The sequence below is a fragment of the Homalodisca vitripennis genome, chromosome 6, assembly GCF_021130785.1.
Source record: "Homalodisca vitripennis isolate AUS2020 chromosome 6, UT_GWSS_2.1, whole genome shotgun sequence".
Lineage (NCBI taxonomy): Eukaryota > Metazoa > Arthropoda > Insecta > Hemiptera > Cicadellidae > Homalodisca > Homalodisca vitripennis.
Window position 1 is genome coordinate 63,429,552 of NC_060212.1, and position 15,696 is coordinate 63,445,247.

Genomic DNA, 15,696 nt, shown 5'->3' on the forward strand with positions numbered 1-15,696 from the left:
GTATTTGGACTCTAGGGCCTTTACAAGTTTAATAATCTACTGCCAGAGACAGCAAAAATGCAGCTCATACAGTCACTGGTCCTATCAGTGTTTTTACTGCTATCCTGCATTTGGCAATAGCATGTCAAGAGGTGACACTGAGCGAATACAAAATCTTGGGTGATTTGCTCACGTGTCTGGTTACCAAAGAGGCTTTACACGGGATACACTGCTGTATGATCCACAAGGTTATTCCCTCAAGGAGCCTCAGCACCCGCCATGATTGGGAGCTTCACTTTCCCAGAGTGACAAGGGAGAACAGAAGAAGTTTCTTGTTCTTTGGCCCAATGGTGTACGATTTCCTCCCTGCATGTCTCAAAAAGGACATATCCTCTCAAGTTAAAAGAAAAAGATGAAGAGATTTATAACAGCTCCTAAAATAATTGGATTGTCTGTTGGGACAGCTGGTTGCGATTTAATTTATAGTACAATAATTCTTTTTTATTTTTCTTGATTTGGTCTTCATCGTCAAAGATTTTAATACAGTAAAACCCCTGTTAACTGAACTCGCATCAACTGAAACGAATCCATGAGTACATGTACTTGTATATAACTGAAAAAATAGTTTATATTCAATAGCAGAATACTGCACCAATCCTCTTGCTGCAGCGATTCTCTGGGCTAATAATGTAATCCTTAAGATGATTCATCCTCCCCCTCCCACACTAACCACCACTGCGTGGCGTCACACCAGCACACGCCATTACACTGCGCCACACTAGTCCGTAGTACCCACCGACTAACACTGTTAGTCATCTCCCCACTTCTGCCACCATTCCCAAAGTAAAAAGTATAGAAATTTATTTTTTATATACACCCATTCTAATATAAATATGTTAACCGAAATGGCTTCCCCTCCTTTGTTTCGGTTAACAGGGGTTTACTGTATAATGTAAGCTACGAGTGTAAATTGATGTTATTAGCATTAAAAATACACATAAATATACTACAGTCTTAAGGTTGTCTTTGTGTTTTAAGATATCATAATTAATATAACTGTAAAGTAATTTTTAAAGTTATACTCACCATTTACTAGATATATTATGTCTGTAAAACGTACCATAGTAAAACTTTTTATATTTTACTCTGTGATTTGCATATACTGTGGCGAGTGGTTTTGGCTGATGGATTGTAGATTATTTGGGAGAGGTTATAAAAATATTTTACTCCACCTGTATTTATTAGCAAAACTGCATAATATTGAGATAACACACTAAAAAAATTAACCTAGTAATTTATATTTTGTATTTGATACATTTAGGATTAAAACAAAAAGTCTACATGTTTTATATTTTTAGTAATTCTGGGCATGCAATTAAAATAGTGATGTATTAAATGTTATTTTTTATGCTTATTTGTCTGTATAAATGGTAATTTATAATAAGGACCATTTTCAAAGAGCAAATTCTTTTTATTATTTGAATTCCAAAATAAATGACCAATTTAGAACTTATTGCTTATATCCGAGTTAGTAAATACATATGAATACAAAATTATAAAGAATTGTAACTCTAACAAGTCTTCATCATGTGACAAATTTTAAATCCTCCGCAGAGAAGAGCCACAGCAGGCAAGGCTGGAGGGAAATGTGCAGGATATAACAACTCAGCAACTGTTTATAACATTCGAGTACACACAATTTCAATTACTAGAGGACGAGTTGTTCATGTCGAAGTTCTCTCTCCTCACAACTCTTTGGAGTTTCTCCTTCCATATTTTCTCCTTCTGTTCAAATTCTCTGCTCGGTGCCAGTTTGTGCCAGGATTTCGTGTGTGCGAAGAAAACTCCAGATAGTGATCTCTGTCACCAATGTCCTGGAAACCAAAATAAAATATTTAGTGCAAATTTGAAAATTTCTCAATTTATTTTTAACCCCTTTTACTTAACGAAGTGTAAAACACAGAAATATGATGCATGGGTCTGGACCATGAGAGAGAGAAATGTTTTGGCAAACTTCTTTAGCTCGTGTAGTTGGTAAATATTTCAATATTTTTTTTTAATTTGGAATTTAAAATTTTGCAACATAAAAAACAATAAATTTCTTTAAAAATCGGTCTTAAGATTTTATTTAAATTTATATTATAGAATGCTTTAACATATATAATATTTAAAATGTCATACATTGCTGGACCAGAAACATAGTAATTAAAATAAGTTAGGATTCCTAACACACTACTTTTGTAACATTAATATTTCATCCATTAGAACAGCAGCATTCAATAATTGCAACAATAAATTAAACTATATCTAAATATAGATTGGAAAAAATAAAATAGGCAGATTATTGTTTTTTATTTGTAGACTCTATCAGAATTGTGTTAGTCATACATTGTGTTACATTGTGTTACTAAATACCCCTATCTTGAAATATGGGCTCCTATAATCTCTAATCCTGAAATTCCAAAGCTATACAAAAACATACATAAAATATGTAAATGAATTTCAATTCTTTTTTTGGTTAATGACTTTAAAAAAACCTCTCATATCATGATATCATTACCTCTGTGTTTTTAAGGTAAGTTGCTGATTTTGAAGACTTGGAGGTGCAAGGAGCACAATGCACCTTATCTTTCCGCACCTGGTCCAGATAGTGCTCTCCTTTTTGTGTCAAGTTGTAGCGCTTCTCTAGCTCGTCATAGGCTATCTGCAACTGCCTGTGAACAAAGGCAGAGACCAATGAGTCATCAGCAGACTTTTGGAGATCTGCAATCTGTAAATCCAGTTATTTTTCCATTGAAAGGGCCTTAATACAGATCATTAATACATACTAAAAACAATATTGGCCCCAGAACTGAACCCTGGAGTTGGTTACTTTCCAATGTAATCACCCTATAAATTGAGGCATTTGTTGTAACGGGTACAAGCTTTCTAATATACTCTTCATAGAGCATTGCTACCAGTGACTTAAGATGGGTTTCCAAGGTATTTCAGAGTTTGGAAGACCTCCCATCTGAGCCACTTCTCAATTCAGGAATAAGTGAAAGTCGCTTTGCACTAAGTCAAGCCTATAAGCTGTATGGTCTAAAATTTCCCATTGAAATCCAATTATAAGTCAATAAAATTTGGTTTTAAGATACCATAGCTAAAATAATTTTCAAAATTTTGAACGAGGACGCAAAGAAATGTTGAAAAGATGTGTTCTTTAGGATGTTAAAGAAGATTGTTTGTGCTACATTTTTATGTTATGAATAAAACATTGGACACTCGATGATGTTCCAATCCAGACATTCTGGCAGAGTGGGAATAGTAAAATAAATTGATAAAAAAAGTTTATTCCAACAGTTTTTGTATTAACATGAAAACTGCAAATATCTCTGAGTTTTAAACCATGTTGGAGTCGTTAGTATCTTAGTATACCTCTAAATTACTAACTGTTTGTGAGTTGAACCTACTTGTAGTTGTGTCTGGTTGCGTGAAGTTTCTGTTTGACGCTACGCAACTGGCAGGACAGTGCAGAACTTATCTCTCGTTGTAGCTCAATGTTGGGTTGGAGCTTCACTGAGTCCGGACTCTGTCCCTCACAAATGATCTTCTGCATACTTTTCACCTGTTACAAAGAACATTACACTTTCAATAAGGTAACAATAAGGTATTGGCAATTATTGCAAACTAAAAATTCTAAAGGCTCAAAACAAGTGCTTGTTAGCGGCAGAGTTCCAAAATATGAGGGCTATCCAGAAGGTAGATTATGTTTCACTATGTAGCCACTAGGGGCCATTTCGTCAAAGCCATTTTGATGTCAGGGTGTTTCTCCTTTCAGTGGCTATCCAGTCATCTAGTGAGAGGTGACTGTCGATCCTTGTTGTTTTACAATAACAGTTTAAAATGTGTGATGCAATTGAAAATACTGCGAGTTGTGAAGTGCGGTCAGTAATATGGTTTTTGTTGGCTAAGCACAATTAACTAATTGAGATTTATCACCAACTCTGTGGCCTTTACGGGAATGATATGATTACTGAAGGTGGAGTGCGTCAGTGGTGCGTTAGATTTTAAATGGCCAAACTAATGTGTGTGATGATGAACAAAGTGGACGGCCAAAAATTGTGACTAAGTTCATGAGAAGATTAAAGAAGATCCCCAATTCGAAAAACAGAACTCTCACTTAGTTTTCCTCATCTGTTTGAATAAAATTCCAGCTTAGTAGAACAAAAATATGTTGTACTAATGACAAAAAATAGAATGATCAGCCTCTATGCACATAGAGAGACAAGCAACTGCTTCACTGCCGCCATCCAACAGATTCGTAGGAATACTGTCTACCCAAAAACTGCAGCACAGAGGGTTTGCCAACCCACACTGGCACGTAAAACCACTCTCAAATGCTAATCAAGCAATTAAGGAACGCTTCAATACAGTACACCACTACTGTCAGTTTACCTGTTCCGTCAGATGGCCTTTGTTCTGTTCAATTTTCTTGATGGTGTCTTGCAGACTGCACTTGGTGACCTTGAGTTTGGCAATCTCCTCTTGAGCTCTCTCAAGGTCTGACAGCAGTGTGTCCCTCTGCAATTGTGATACACAAGACATAACAGGTTGTTTGTTGTTAAAAAATACAGCTTGAAACAGACTGTAGAAGAATTTTTAAGTGTCAATCAAAACTCGTGAGATGAAGTTTTGATTATTTTTTAAAATTAGAATCTGTTTATCCCGTGCAAATTACACAAATTAACATTAATACCTAAATATAATGCTACGTAATAAAGGAGAAAGTGTTGTGATGAGATTGAAAAATATTCCTCCATTACTATGAGTAATTGTTTTGAGAAAATCTCCATTCAAAAACACTGAAATCATTACAAACTGGTAAAAGAAAGGTAAGACTAACAATTATTACAACAGTGGATCTGTATGTAAAACCCTACAAAGTATCCATCATCCTAACAACAAATATCTTTCAACTGTAGAAGATGACCTTTAGAAACACGCAAAAATGGCAAAAAGCGTTTCTCTAAGCGCCAGAAGAAAACTAAGGATACGGTACATAACATAAGCAAAGTGCTCAATGGGTTGAAATAGGCATAACACTATTAAAAAATATATTGCCTTTACTTACAAAAATCATTATCTTAAATACATTTCCGGATTTTTTCAGCAAGGTAAACCCCCTGCACCACTAAAACTTGCCAGAGTACATTTGAAAAAAACAAATCATGTATAATAATGGAAGCAAGTAGGACATTCTACTTCTACATCACATAGTTTTTATATTGAGAAAATGAACAAGATTCTCAGTGCACCTAAACATGGACAACTCGTTTACTAAACCAGAAAACTTTTTTTAAAGGAATACGGACGGCAACAGTAACCATTATTTTGGTCTACTTGAATTTGGTCTGGACAAAGGATAAAGTCATCAGCCTATTCTTGGGCTATGGAAAGGCCTTTGATTGCTTGGATACATGATCTTTTCAAAGAAAACATAGTGAGATTCTGCATGTCAGGAAAGCTTCACTCAGGTGTAACAACTGACACAAGATGTAAAACGTCCTCCAAATTTATCAATCAGTAATTAAAAAATCTAATTTTTGACTTGGAAAACCTGTGTTGGCCAACTTTGCCAAGTATCTATGTTATACACAATATGAGTGGAATACGTGGACCTTGCACTACTTATGCAGCTTTTGCGGTCATCCTGTTCCGCTTATGGTTGCCTTGGAGTAGCATAGTGTGATTTTTCTAAACAGCCAAACTCATCATAAACGCTCTACATTTTGGGAAATTGTCTACTTTACTGTTCTTAAAATAGACACAGAAGATAATTTTCCACATAAAAAATATAATGATTACCTGCATAATAACTTGTTTTATTTGTGACTTGAGACAGCTGATTTCCTCTTCTTTTTGGTGGCATTTTTCAGTCAACTGAAATGAGTTCACACTGCTATTATAGTGAAAAACAAGGGTAGCAATTAAATAAAAGAGAAAGGTCACTGTCTATAAACTAACTTTTAGTATTTTGGCTACACACAGTTGAAATTAGAAATTAAATTTGTACAATTTTAATTACTGTTAATTGACAGCATTACTGAATTATATTTTTAATTATCAATTGTTGATAATCTAATAATAGGGCTATTGTTTGACTTTAGCTCTATAATTCTTTTCAGTACTTTATTATATTCAACAATAATTGATCTCAACATGGTTGTCACAGATAATTTTGATTCCTGAATAAGATCAATTTGTTTTAACTTACCTCTTACAGCACAGTACTTTTACCATTTATGAACAATTAATATGATAATACATGATATGTAAGAACAATGAAAAGTTTAATTTTAAAGAACATCCGATTAAACACCTTTACTTACTTCTTTTATCTTTGTCTCATAGCTATTTTGACAGGAGTGAGCAACTTGGATCTCTTTTGACAGCTGTTGGACCCTTTCTAGCAGAAACGGACAGGTGTCTTCTTCTTTCTGTAGCAAGAATATTGAGACATGTTATTTATATGGTTAAGAAAAAGTATAATGTTATAGTTCTAGATTGATTGAAACTAACTATTAGATTGAAATTGGAATTAGTTAGAATAGAATTAGATTGAAATAAATTTATTGCCTTAAGCAAATTAATTAAACTAAAATACAAATATGCCAACAATGGTTATTTTAAAGTAAAGGAAACTGTATACATGACATGATGGCTAGAGCTCTTTAAGCATAGACAAATTTTTATCTGAAAATATATTACAAATAAGGTAATATCAATTTGATGAGTCAAGAAAAGTGGCAGAGCTTTTTGGAAGCGTTTTGCACAAGTGATATTACAACATATGAATTCTACTAATATATCCATTTGCGATCCATCTTAAATTTGCATTTTGATACTTGGACTTCATTTTAATCAATGTGCATGCTGGTGATAGAGCTCAGCTCTCATCTCATACTTTATTTGTCACTAGCTCGATCGACCACCCTCTGAGAACTCATTGTTCTAATTAAGTTTCACAAATTTGATTATCAACCCAAAGACCTTTTGACCTTACTTTTCTATATTCAACTTCTTGTAATTTAAACCTTTTCATTTTTCAATATTTGTACATATTAACATGCAGAACTTATGTTGTTACTGATTCAGCATATATTACATTGAGCATGCTATAAATATTTATCTACAGAAAATCAATGTAACATGTTAAAGTAAGGAAGAAATTAATTTATGGACTTGTTAAAGTAAAGTAATGTCTTATTTTACTGGGCAAAGTATGGTAAAATACTTACGATATCGGGAATAAGTATTGTAGTAAGTTTTGACTTGTTATCATATACAAAACAATAAAAACAGTGATGTACCTGTAGAAGGGGTGGTAAAGTAAGCCTGTCAATCTCTGTTCTCATTCTGTCAATTTCCTGGATCATTGATGACATTTCCACTTCTTTAGAATGGAGTTTGCATGCCGTCTGAAAACTACATTGTGTCATACATTTTCAAGTAACACAACAGTCACACATTTAAATTTCATTCCGTTAACTATTTCCGTTTTTATTTTGCATTTAGTACATGGATATTATGCTTGTTTGTTTTTTATTTGTACCATTAAAAACAGAAATTGTTGTATTAACGTTTATTATTGACAATGAACTATTTAAAAGGATAAGGAATTCTGAGGTTATCTGAAATTTTCAGGCAAAACAAAATATAATTAACATACCATTTCAAGAACTGATATCTACTCTCTTCTTCAAGCAGAAAGATTACATTGTGTTTTACTGTTTGAATGTTATTCATGATAGCCTCTGCCTTTATTGTGTTTGTTTGATTTTGCATGTTCAGCACAATGTTTCTAGAAAGGTTTAAACATTTAATTAAACTTCTGAATATTAAACAATAGGTTTCATACTTTGTCGTCTGAATTGAAAGATCAGATATGAAATGTACTTAGAAATGTTAAGATTCATGTATGTTATTATTTATCAGATGCTGTAATATTACTGTTAATAAATTCATAACTACAGTACGAGGTGGTATCATACAGTTCCTAGACTTTACTCACCATTTTTGGACGTAACTGTACAAGCCGGAGTGCCAGTAGCCTCTGCCCGCTGAGTCATTGTGCCAAGTTTCATTGTTGTGAGTGGTTAGCTTATGTCTACAAGTTGTGATTTGTTGTTTTGTTTTATCATTACAAAGCGATTTTTGAGTTGACTGATAAATTAGACTAACTGGCTTGCACCAAGTTTTGCTTTAAACTTAAGAAATCACCAATGGAAACTTTTGCAATGCTTCAGGAAATTTTTGAAGACCATTCATTGAGCAGAACACAGGTTTATGAGTGGTACACAATGAGTGAGGCCTGATTTGTAGAAATACAAAACTGGCTGGTGTATCACAACTCTCCAGCTCTTCCATAAAAAGAAGAGTTTTTGGCCAAAAACAACATATCCTGCCTATTCACTAGATTTAGCCCCTTATAACTTTTCTCTCTTCTGAAAAATGAAAAATGAAAATGCATATAAAAGGTCACCGTTTTGACAGTGGTGAAGACGCAAGAAAAAAATGAAAGTTCTCAACAGTTTTCCGGAAGAGATGTTTTTTTTACACTTTCCAGTTGTGGAAAAAATGCTGGGTTCATTGTATCAACTCCAATGGAGCTTATTTCGAAGGGGATAACAGCCAATAATAGCCCAGGTAAGAAAACAAAAACTAACAGACCTAATCCAGGAACTTACTGATACCATCTTGTATAATAATATAATTTTGAAAAAAAAAAAAAATTATGTAACTAATTTTAGCCACAGTAATAAACTGTTAATAAGCCTTTGTTTTTGTTAGTTGGTTGACCTGCAGATGAATAAATTATATTCTTAAAAATAAATTTCTTTTTAGAAACTTATATATAAATATATATAGGTACTATATATATTATAGATTGATTTATTTATTACAACGAATCTAATTATGATTCTAATTTCTAGTATCCAGATAATTGAAACTAAAAATACAAGCAATGGACAATTTTTGTATTTAAATTGAATAAAAAAAATTTAAACCAATATGACTGAACTAATAAGGAAAGATTCTACAATTCTATATTGTTAGAATAAAATTTGACGGAAGAGTATGTTAATTCTATTAAATATTTATTGAGGCATGTTAAAAAATGATGTTTAACCAAATAGAAGAGCAAGCTGTGGTAGATAAAATATACCTATACCAAAATTAAAATAAATATTAAATTACATACTAATTACAAATTTTATAAAACAATCAATTATGCAATCACCAAAATTTTACAGTAACAGCAACTGACATATATTCTTCAGTACTCTTTTAAGTGATGATAGCACTATTATAATGAAGCAAGGAAACAAAATTGTTACCGTATTGTAGAGTGCTTCAAATTTGGCACATTCCTCCTGGTAATGTCTGACACAACCTTTGGTGTCCAGTCGGCGGCTCACAAACTTATTGCTGAGTTGGGTCAAGGCCACATGTAGCTTCTCAGCTGTTGTCTCTTTGTCTTTAGCCTGTATAGACCAAGATGGTGTTAATCAACAAGCATTGCAACTAGAGAGGACATCATACCACTATGGAAACTGGTATTAAATTTTAAATGCACCATCTGGTAAAAAGTTCATATATTGTTTATGTTGGCTTAGAATCTTTTAAACTTGGAGTCAAGGATTCGGCGATGGAACAAAAACAAAAGAAATGTTTCGGACAGACTTGGCTTGGGAGCAGGTAAATTCATGAATAAATACAATTTGTAAATACAATAAAATAAAACAGAATATATTTATTGGATTGTCAATGTATATTACACTGTATTGTAATTGTCAATAATAATACCAATTTTTCACAGTATTTATCTCACAAACTAAAACAGTTTATAGATCACAATGGTGGCCCATTAAAAAAGCCACCCTGTATATTGTATCATATAAAAAATTTCATAGGGTTTAAAAAATTAAATAGTAAGCCATAATTTCCATGGTATAAATAGAACATCGTTCAAAATTAATTTAAATTGTTGATAGGTTAAATAATGTGTACCTAAATCAGGGTGTGTGGGGGGGGGGTTGTTTCAATAGTATTGAAGGCTAAAAAGTACAGACTCACCTTAAACTTCACAGGCATTGTACAGTGTGAGAGTGTAAACTTTTATTCTTTTCATTTTTGGATTAATATTTCTTAATAATATAGAAATGTCTTGTTTTAAGAATTGTGTAAGACCGACTGATGACTAACATCTTATTACTATTGTATAATATTTTTAACATTATTTCTTGCTAAGTGCTATTTAGGGAAAATCGTTTGTGTTATTTATATAACTGAAGTCAGCAATGACAGAAGAACTACTACAAACTTTATCTGATTGCGTACCTTGATCTTAAGTTCATCATAAGCCAAACACGCTGCCTGTAACTTCTGCTCTGACTCAAAACACTTCTTCCTCTCTATCTCCAGCTCAGTTGTCACATCCTTCAGTTTCTCTGTCATCGACTTCACAAGACTGGACAGATGGCTGACTTCCCTTTGCTTAGAGCACACTTCTTCATTACACTGTTTCTCCTAGTGCAAGAATACATAGATCTATTGTAAAAACATTCAGAGTTCTTCAAGATTATCGATTTTAGACAAAACAATACAGTGAGTTAGGAATAAACTTTATGACCTGTAGAGTTTTATTTTTGTTTGGAATATGCTGAACAAATAATATTATTAATAATCAAACTTTTTTATAACCCCAGACGATAGTCAGTAACTTACTCGTCTTTAGGTCAACAAATATGTTTGCCATCTGTCTAAAGTTCATGAAAAGAGGATCACTGATGAGACAGTAGTTGGAATCCTCAATCTTACCTATCAGTCTTATCCTACCTTATCTTAACCTACTTCGGAGAAGAAATTATATAGCTGTTGGGTGTTGAGTATACAACAAAGAGCATTAAAGGATTTGTATCTAACAAATGTTACCTAACAAAACAGATACCACATTTCTAATAAATGACCATTTCGTTATCCCTTATAAAATATTGCACTTGATGCAAGGACGTAGCCAGAGAGGGGGTTCAAGGGGTTCGGAACCCCCAAAAATTTTCAATTTGTTCAAATACTTTTTTAGTAAACAATTATTATTATTTAAATAATTGAGTATTACTGACATGTTCTACTGAAAGATCGTTCTCAACAAAGAAACGTATCAAGAACTTTTTAATGAACAAAATGGGTCCTTACTCTCTGTCCACTATGGGAAAAAAATCAATTGTCTGGACCACCCCCAAAAATTTGTCCTGGCTACGTTCTTAACTTTGATGTATTACTTTATCTTCAAAGTCCACTTAACATTATAGTTGTTATGCCCACCATTATGATAAGTAATATCTTTAAAGATTTGTACGTAAAAGTAAAGTCTGTTAGGATTGGAACTGAATGTATTATTGAAAAATTACTATTTTTAAAGTTGTAGGTTGATATTTTGTAAAAAAAAAAGTCTCAGTTGAATGTGAATGTTGAGTTCAGCTCCACTTCACATTCCGTTTAGTCACAGACATGGACTCCAGATTCCAGGAGTCAAGTCTGTGACAGTGAGCGGAATGTGAACTAGTCCCACCAAAGCTACTTTATTTTAAATCCTGATTGTAGTGATCTGTAGTATTTTTAACTCGACCAATATATAATATATGACCAATATGTAATTTTACCAGAGTTAATAGTTCTTGTTGCAGTTGTTTCTCGTGTCGAGCAGATTCGCTGAACTTCTTCTGTAGATCCTGCAGCTTTCTCTCCAGTTCCGGCACTTTCGCAGACCAACATTTAACCTGATTGCAGAAACATATTTGAAAAACGCTCTGTGATGAAATATAAACCATCTTAATTATCTATGTTTATTTACACTCAAAGCAATCCTGCCACTTACAGATTCACAATTCAAAAAATTTATTAATTTCAGATTAACCAACAACAGTTATTAAATGTAAACAGGTATATCATTTTTGTTTATTGACATTAACCAGTCTTAATAGACAGGTAACTAAAGTAATAGATATATGCTACTCTCCTATAATTAAACAATTATCTCTACATTAATACACCCTATTAGTAGTACACAATAATTTGGGATTTATTTTAAAACTTCCACATCTTTTTTATTTTCATTAAGGCAAAATCATATAGAAAATAAAGTAGAAAACAATCAGATTTATATTAGAACATAGCAATGTAATAATAATCCAAACATTCTTTGTTTAAACTTTGATTTTAACAAACAAGGATTGTGAAGGGAACAAGGTTTTTCCGGACATTAGCCATTAATGCAAGAAATCAGTAACACGACGTTTCAAGATCTGCAATCTGATCTCTTCTTCAGGTGGATAACTAACCTAAAACATAACTAAAATCTCGGTTAAAACTACCAAAACAAAACACAATAAAGGGGTTAACAGAAAAATTAAAAATTGCACATCATTAATGGCCTGAAAATTATATTAATAGGGATGAAGCCAACATAATACATGAGAAACATGATTTTTTAAAGAGAAATTAATTGAGGCTTCATACATTAAATTAGTGGATCAACTAATCAGGTAACCATCCATCGAAATTAGGCCGCTTTGGTTGGCAATTATGAAAAATGAACTAACAAGGAAACCTTATGTATCAAACAGACTAGAGATTTGTAATATACCAATGCGGAGTCACAGTACAGTTTTGAGAAGTTTATATAAAATGAACCAATAATATAAAAGGCACACCATACCATGGTTTGCTGCCATCTTGTTTATGACATGACAATCACCATTTACTATTGATTGGTCGTCCAGTGCAAATCTATTGTGACCTGTTTTCTATGTAGTTCAGTTTTTGGATAATAACATTAATGATTTTAAGCCAAAATGTTCTTTACCTTCAGGATGACCTGAATCTAAAACATACATATCACTATATCACTGTGGTTTTTAAATTTTTGTGGTACATAAAATTAAGGTTTATCAATTTATTTTTGAAATTATTTTACAAGACACAACTTTTTCTGTTCATACCTGTTCCTCCAGTTCATTAATCCTGTTCATGTTTTCTTCTTTTGACGCATTAGTCCTTTGGTTGTTGTCTTCTATTTCTTTCTGAAACAGATATTTTTATATAGAGTATCGAGTAGAATTTCCCATGAGGGTTGAACCTGCCATATAGTGCTAAATTTTAAGTTTGTTAAAACCCAGAGTGTTACGATTCACTATTCATAATTTTTAAGAATAGTCTAATTACTACTAAATTAAATGTGCCATTGTTATAAGTGGGCGTTTGTATGATTTTGTAAATCTTGAATAATGCCAGCCTCAAGTGGTTTCTTATCTGCTGCATATAATTTATTTCAAATATTGAAGATATTGAATTTAGTTATATAATTCCGAGTTTGTGTTTTACCTGCTACAATGAGGTTTGTCTTGGTTTAGTTAAATTATTATTAGTCAGTTTCTAGTTAAACTTTAAATCTAGTGATAATAATTTGTGTGTTCATACAACACTTTCTCCTGGGACAAGAAGCTTATAAATTGCCCTTAGTCCTATAAGAACCTTAGCACTGCTTCTGGAGTGACAGGATATTCAGGATGGCCAAGGTTAGGGGGTAGGGGCCGCCTCCTTTTCGAGATCCATGAGGAAGAATTAGGGCACTAATCTCAAAGTCATGTCTCCCTGGAAGAAGAGGACATCCATGAGGTTGCCCAGATTTAAGTGACACATCGGTTTTTGCTGTGCCCAGTGGTAGGTTCAACTGGAAGGTATAAACCAGCCAGAATTGACCCTGCTGGGTAATACACCACCTTTGGAATTGCAATGATTTTTATTATTACTATTTGTTACTTTTGATCTCTAATTATTTTTTTGCAATTTTCATAATTTTGTTCATCTTAAATTTTTTAACCAATATTACATTACATATCACAATTTAATATTGACTTACCACAAGAGATAAATTACTTCTCATAGTTACTGAAAGACTGTTATAGTACAAGAATCGTATAAAATAAATAAAATACCTTGTAAGCGTTTAATGAGGACGTAAGTTGTTCTTGGAGTTTTTTGTTCGCTATTGTAAGTTCACTGAAATTCTTTTGCTCTTTATGGATCTGTAATTAAATGAACACAATCAGTACACACACATACACAGTCACATGGTTTTGAAACAGTAATAAAATATATTAGGTATGCTTTACCACCGTTCAACACTTCTAGGAAACCAATACAACACATTTAGTCACACAAGTGAAAAAGTATATACAGTTTAAGGTTGTACCAAATATTTGTCAATAATTACTATAATACCTTGTTTTAATTTATTAAAAAAATTTAACAAAGAAATATTCTATCTAATACGGTTTTAATTAATTTTAGTTAGCCCAGGATTGATTATAATGACTAAAATAAAGCAGGTTTTATATCTTACTGTCAATCCAATCCATAACCATTAGACCACATGAAATTGGATTGGATTAACAGTTGGATATAAAACATATTTTATTTTAGTCATAATACGGTAAGTTTAATAAAATATAAAACGTAAGATTGGTATAATGCTACATGCTTTCATACCTTACTATTAACCAATTTGACCTGTTCAAAACTTACATTTTCTTTAAGGTTGGATATGACAATCTGTAGAGCTGCTTCTGCCTTTTGGTGTTTTTTCTGAAACAAGAATACATTTTAATCGCTTTGTTGACATCACTTGATTTTAACAACCTAAACCTCACGTGTCCTTTGTTTGCAGCTTACTACTAAGGTTCAGTGATTTAGAAGAATAGAAGGATTTTGGATTTTTGTTATCTTTATATTTTGACAAATACTGACTACTAAATTTCAAGAACTGGTGACCTTTTCAGATGACAAAATGACATAATTACAGTAAAGGTTAATTTGCATATTCTAATTAACTAATTAGTCAAGTTTTATTAACACTTCAAGAAAAGGACAGATACCAGTAGTCAAATATAGTGTTGCAGTTTTGGTTAATATATAACAATGAGAAATGTCCAAAATCATGCTATCTTAATAGATCACATTTTATGCTGATGACTTTCATATGCAGCACAACACAGAGATGTACTCTGCTTCCATCTTACATAATGTATATTGATGGGAATGAATGTAAATTTGTAATATTATGGAGACCCCAAACAGGCTAAGCCTAGGAGAACTAATTATTTATTTATCAAATTTAAAATGCTAATTTAATTAAAACTGTGTAAATCTTACTGGTGAATAACAATAATAATCATTACCTACCATTATTTTAACAACAGTATGACTAATTTAATTAATGTTTAGTCAATCCCCTAGAACTGCCCTTAGCGGCAGTTTGGGTCGGAACTGCTCCATATTTCAAGCCGAAATCTATGGTATCCTAGCCTGTGCCAACCTAGGCCTCACCAGAAGGTACCAGGGAATGAACATCTGTATAATGTCAGACAGTCAGGCAGCTCTTAAAGCTCTTGACTCCAACAGCATTTCATCCAGGCTTGTGTGGGAGTGCTTTAACACTCTCTGCAAGCTTGGATCACGCAACTGTGTGCGTCTTGGTTGGGTGCCGGGCCACACAGGCATAGGTGGCAACGAATGCGCCGACAGGCTTGCCAAAAGCGGAGCAAGCATGCCATACACCGGTCCAGAACCGAGTTGTGGTATAAGCAAGTCAGCCGCTTACCAAAGTATAAACAA

The 15,696-nt window shown here is 32.9% G+C and overlaps 1 protein-coding gene across 5 annotated transcripts in view; it reads right to left on the bottom strand.

Moving 5' to 3' along the window:
* Positions 1-1,429: 1,429 nt before the first annotated feature.
* The window catches only part of LOC124364393 (structural maintenance of chromosomes protein 2-like), a 97,134-nt gene continuing 82,867 nt past the window's right edge, over positions 1,430-15,696 (bottom strand). For all 5 annotated transcript variants that reach the window (XM_046819835.1, XM_046819830.1, XM_046819831.1 and 2 more), the window contains 13 exons: positions 14,608-14,667; positions 14,019-14,108; positions 13,023-13,103; positions 11,685-11,801; positions 10,363-10,551; positions 9,360-9,506; positions 7,332-7,439; positions 6,351-6,458; positions 5,827-5,901; positions 4,417-4,542; positions 3,432-3,586; positions 2,540-2,693; positions 1,430-1,853 (listed from right to left, as the gene is read on the bottom strand). In XM_046819835.1, coding sequence (XP_046675791.1) covers positions 1,725-1,853; positions 2,540-2,693; positions 3,432-3,586; positions 4,417-4,542; positions 5,827-5,901; positions 6,351-6,458; positions 7,332-7,439; positions 9,360-9,506; positions 10,363-10,551; positions 11,685-11,801; positions 13,023-13,103; positions 14,019-14,108; positions 14,608-14,667 — 1,539 coding nt within the window. In that variant the 3' untranslated portion in view covers positions 1,430-1,724. The remainder of the gene's footprint in view (positions 1,854-2,539; positions 2,694-3,431; positions 3,587-4,416; positions 4,543-5,826; positions 5,902-6,350; positions 6,459-7,331; positions 7,440-9,359; positions 9,507-10,362; positions 10,552-11,684; positions 11,802-13,022; positions 13,104-14,018; positions 14,109-14,607; positions 14,668-15,696) is intronic.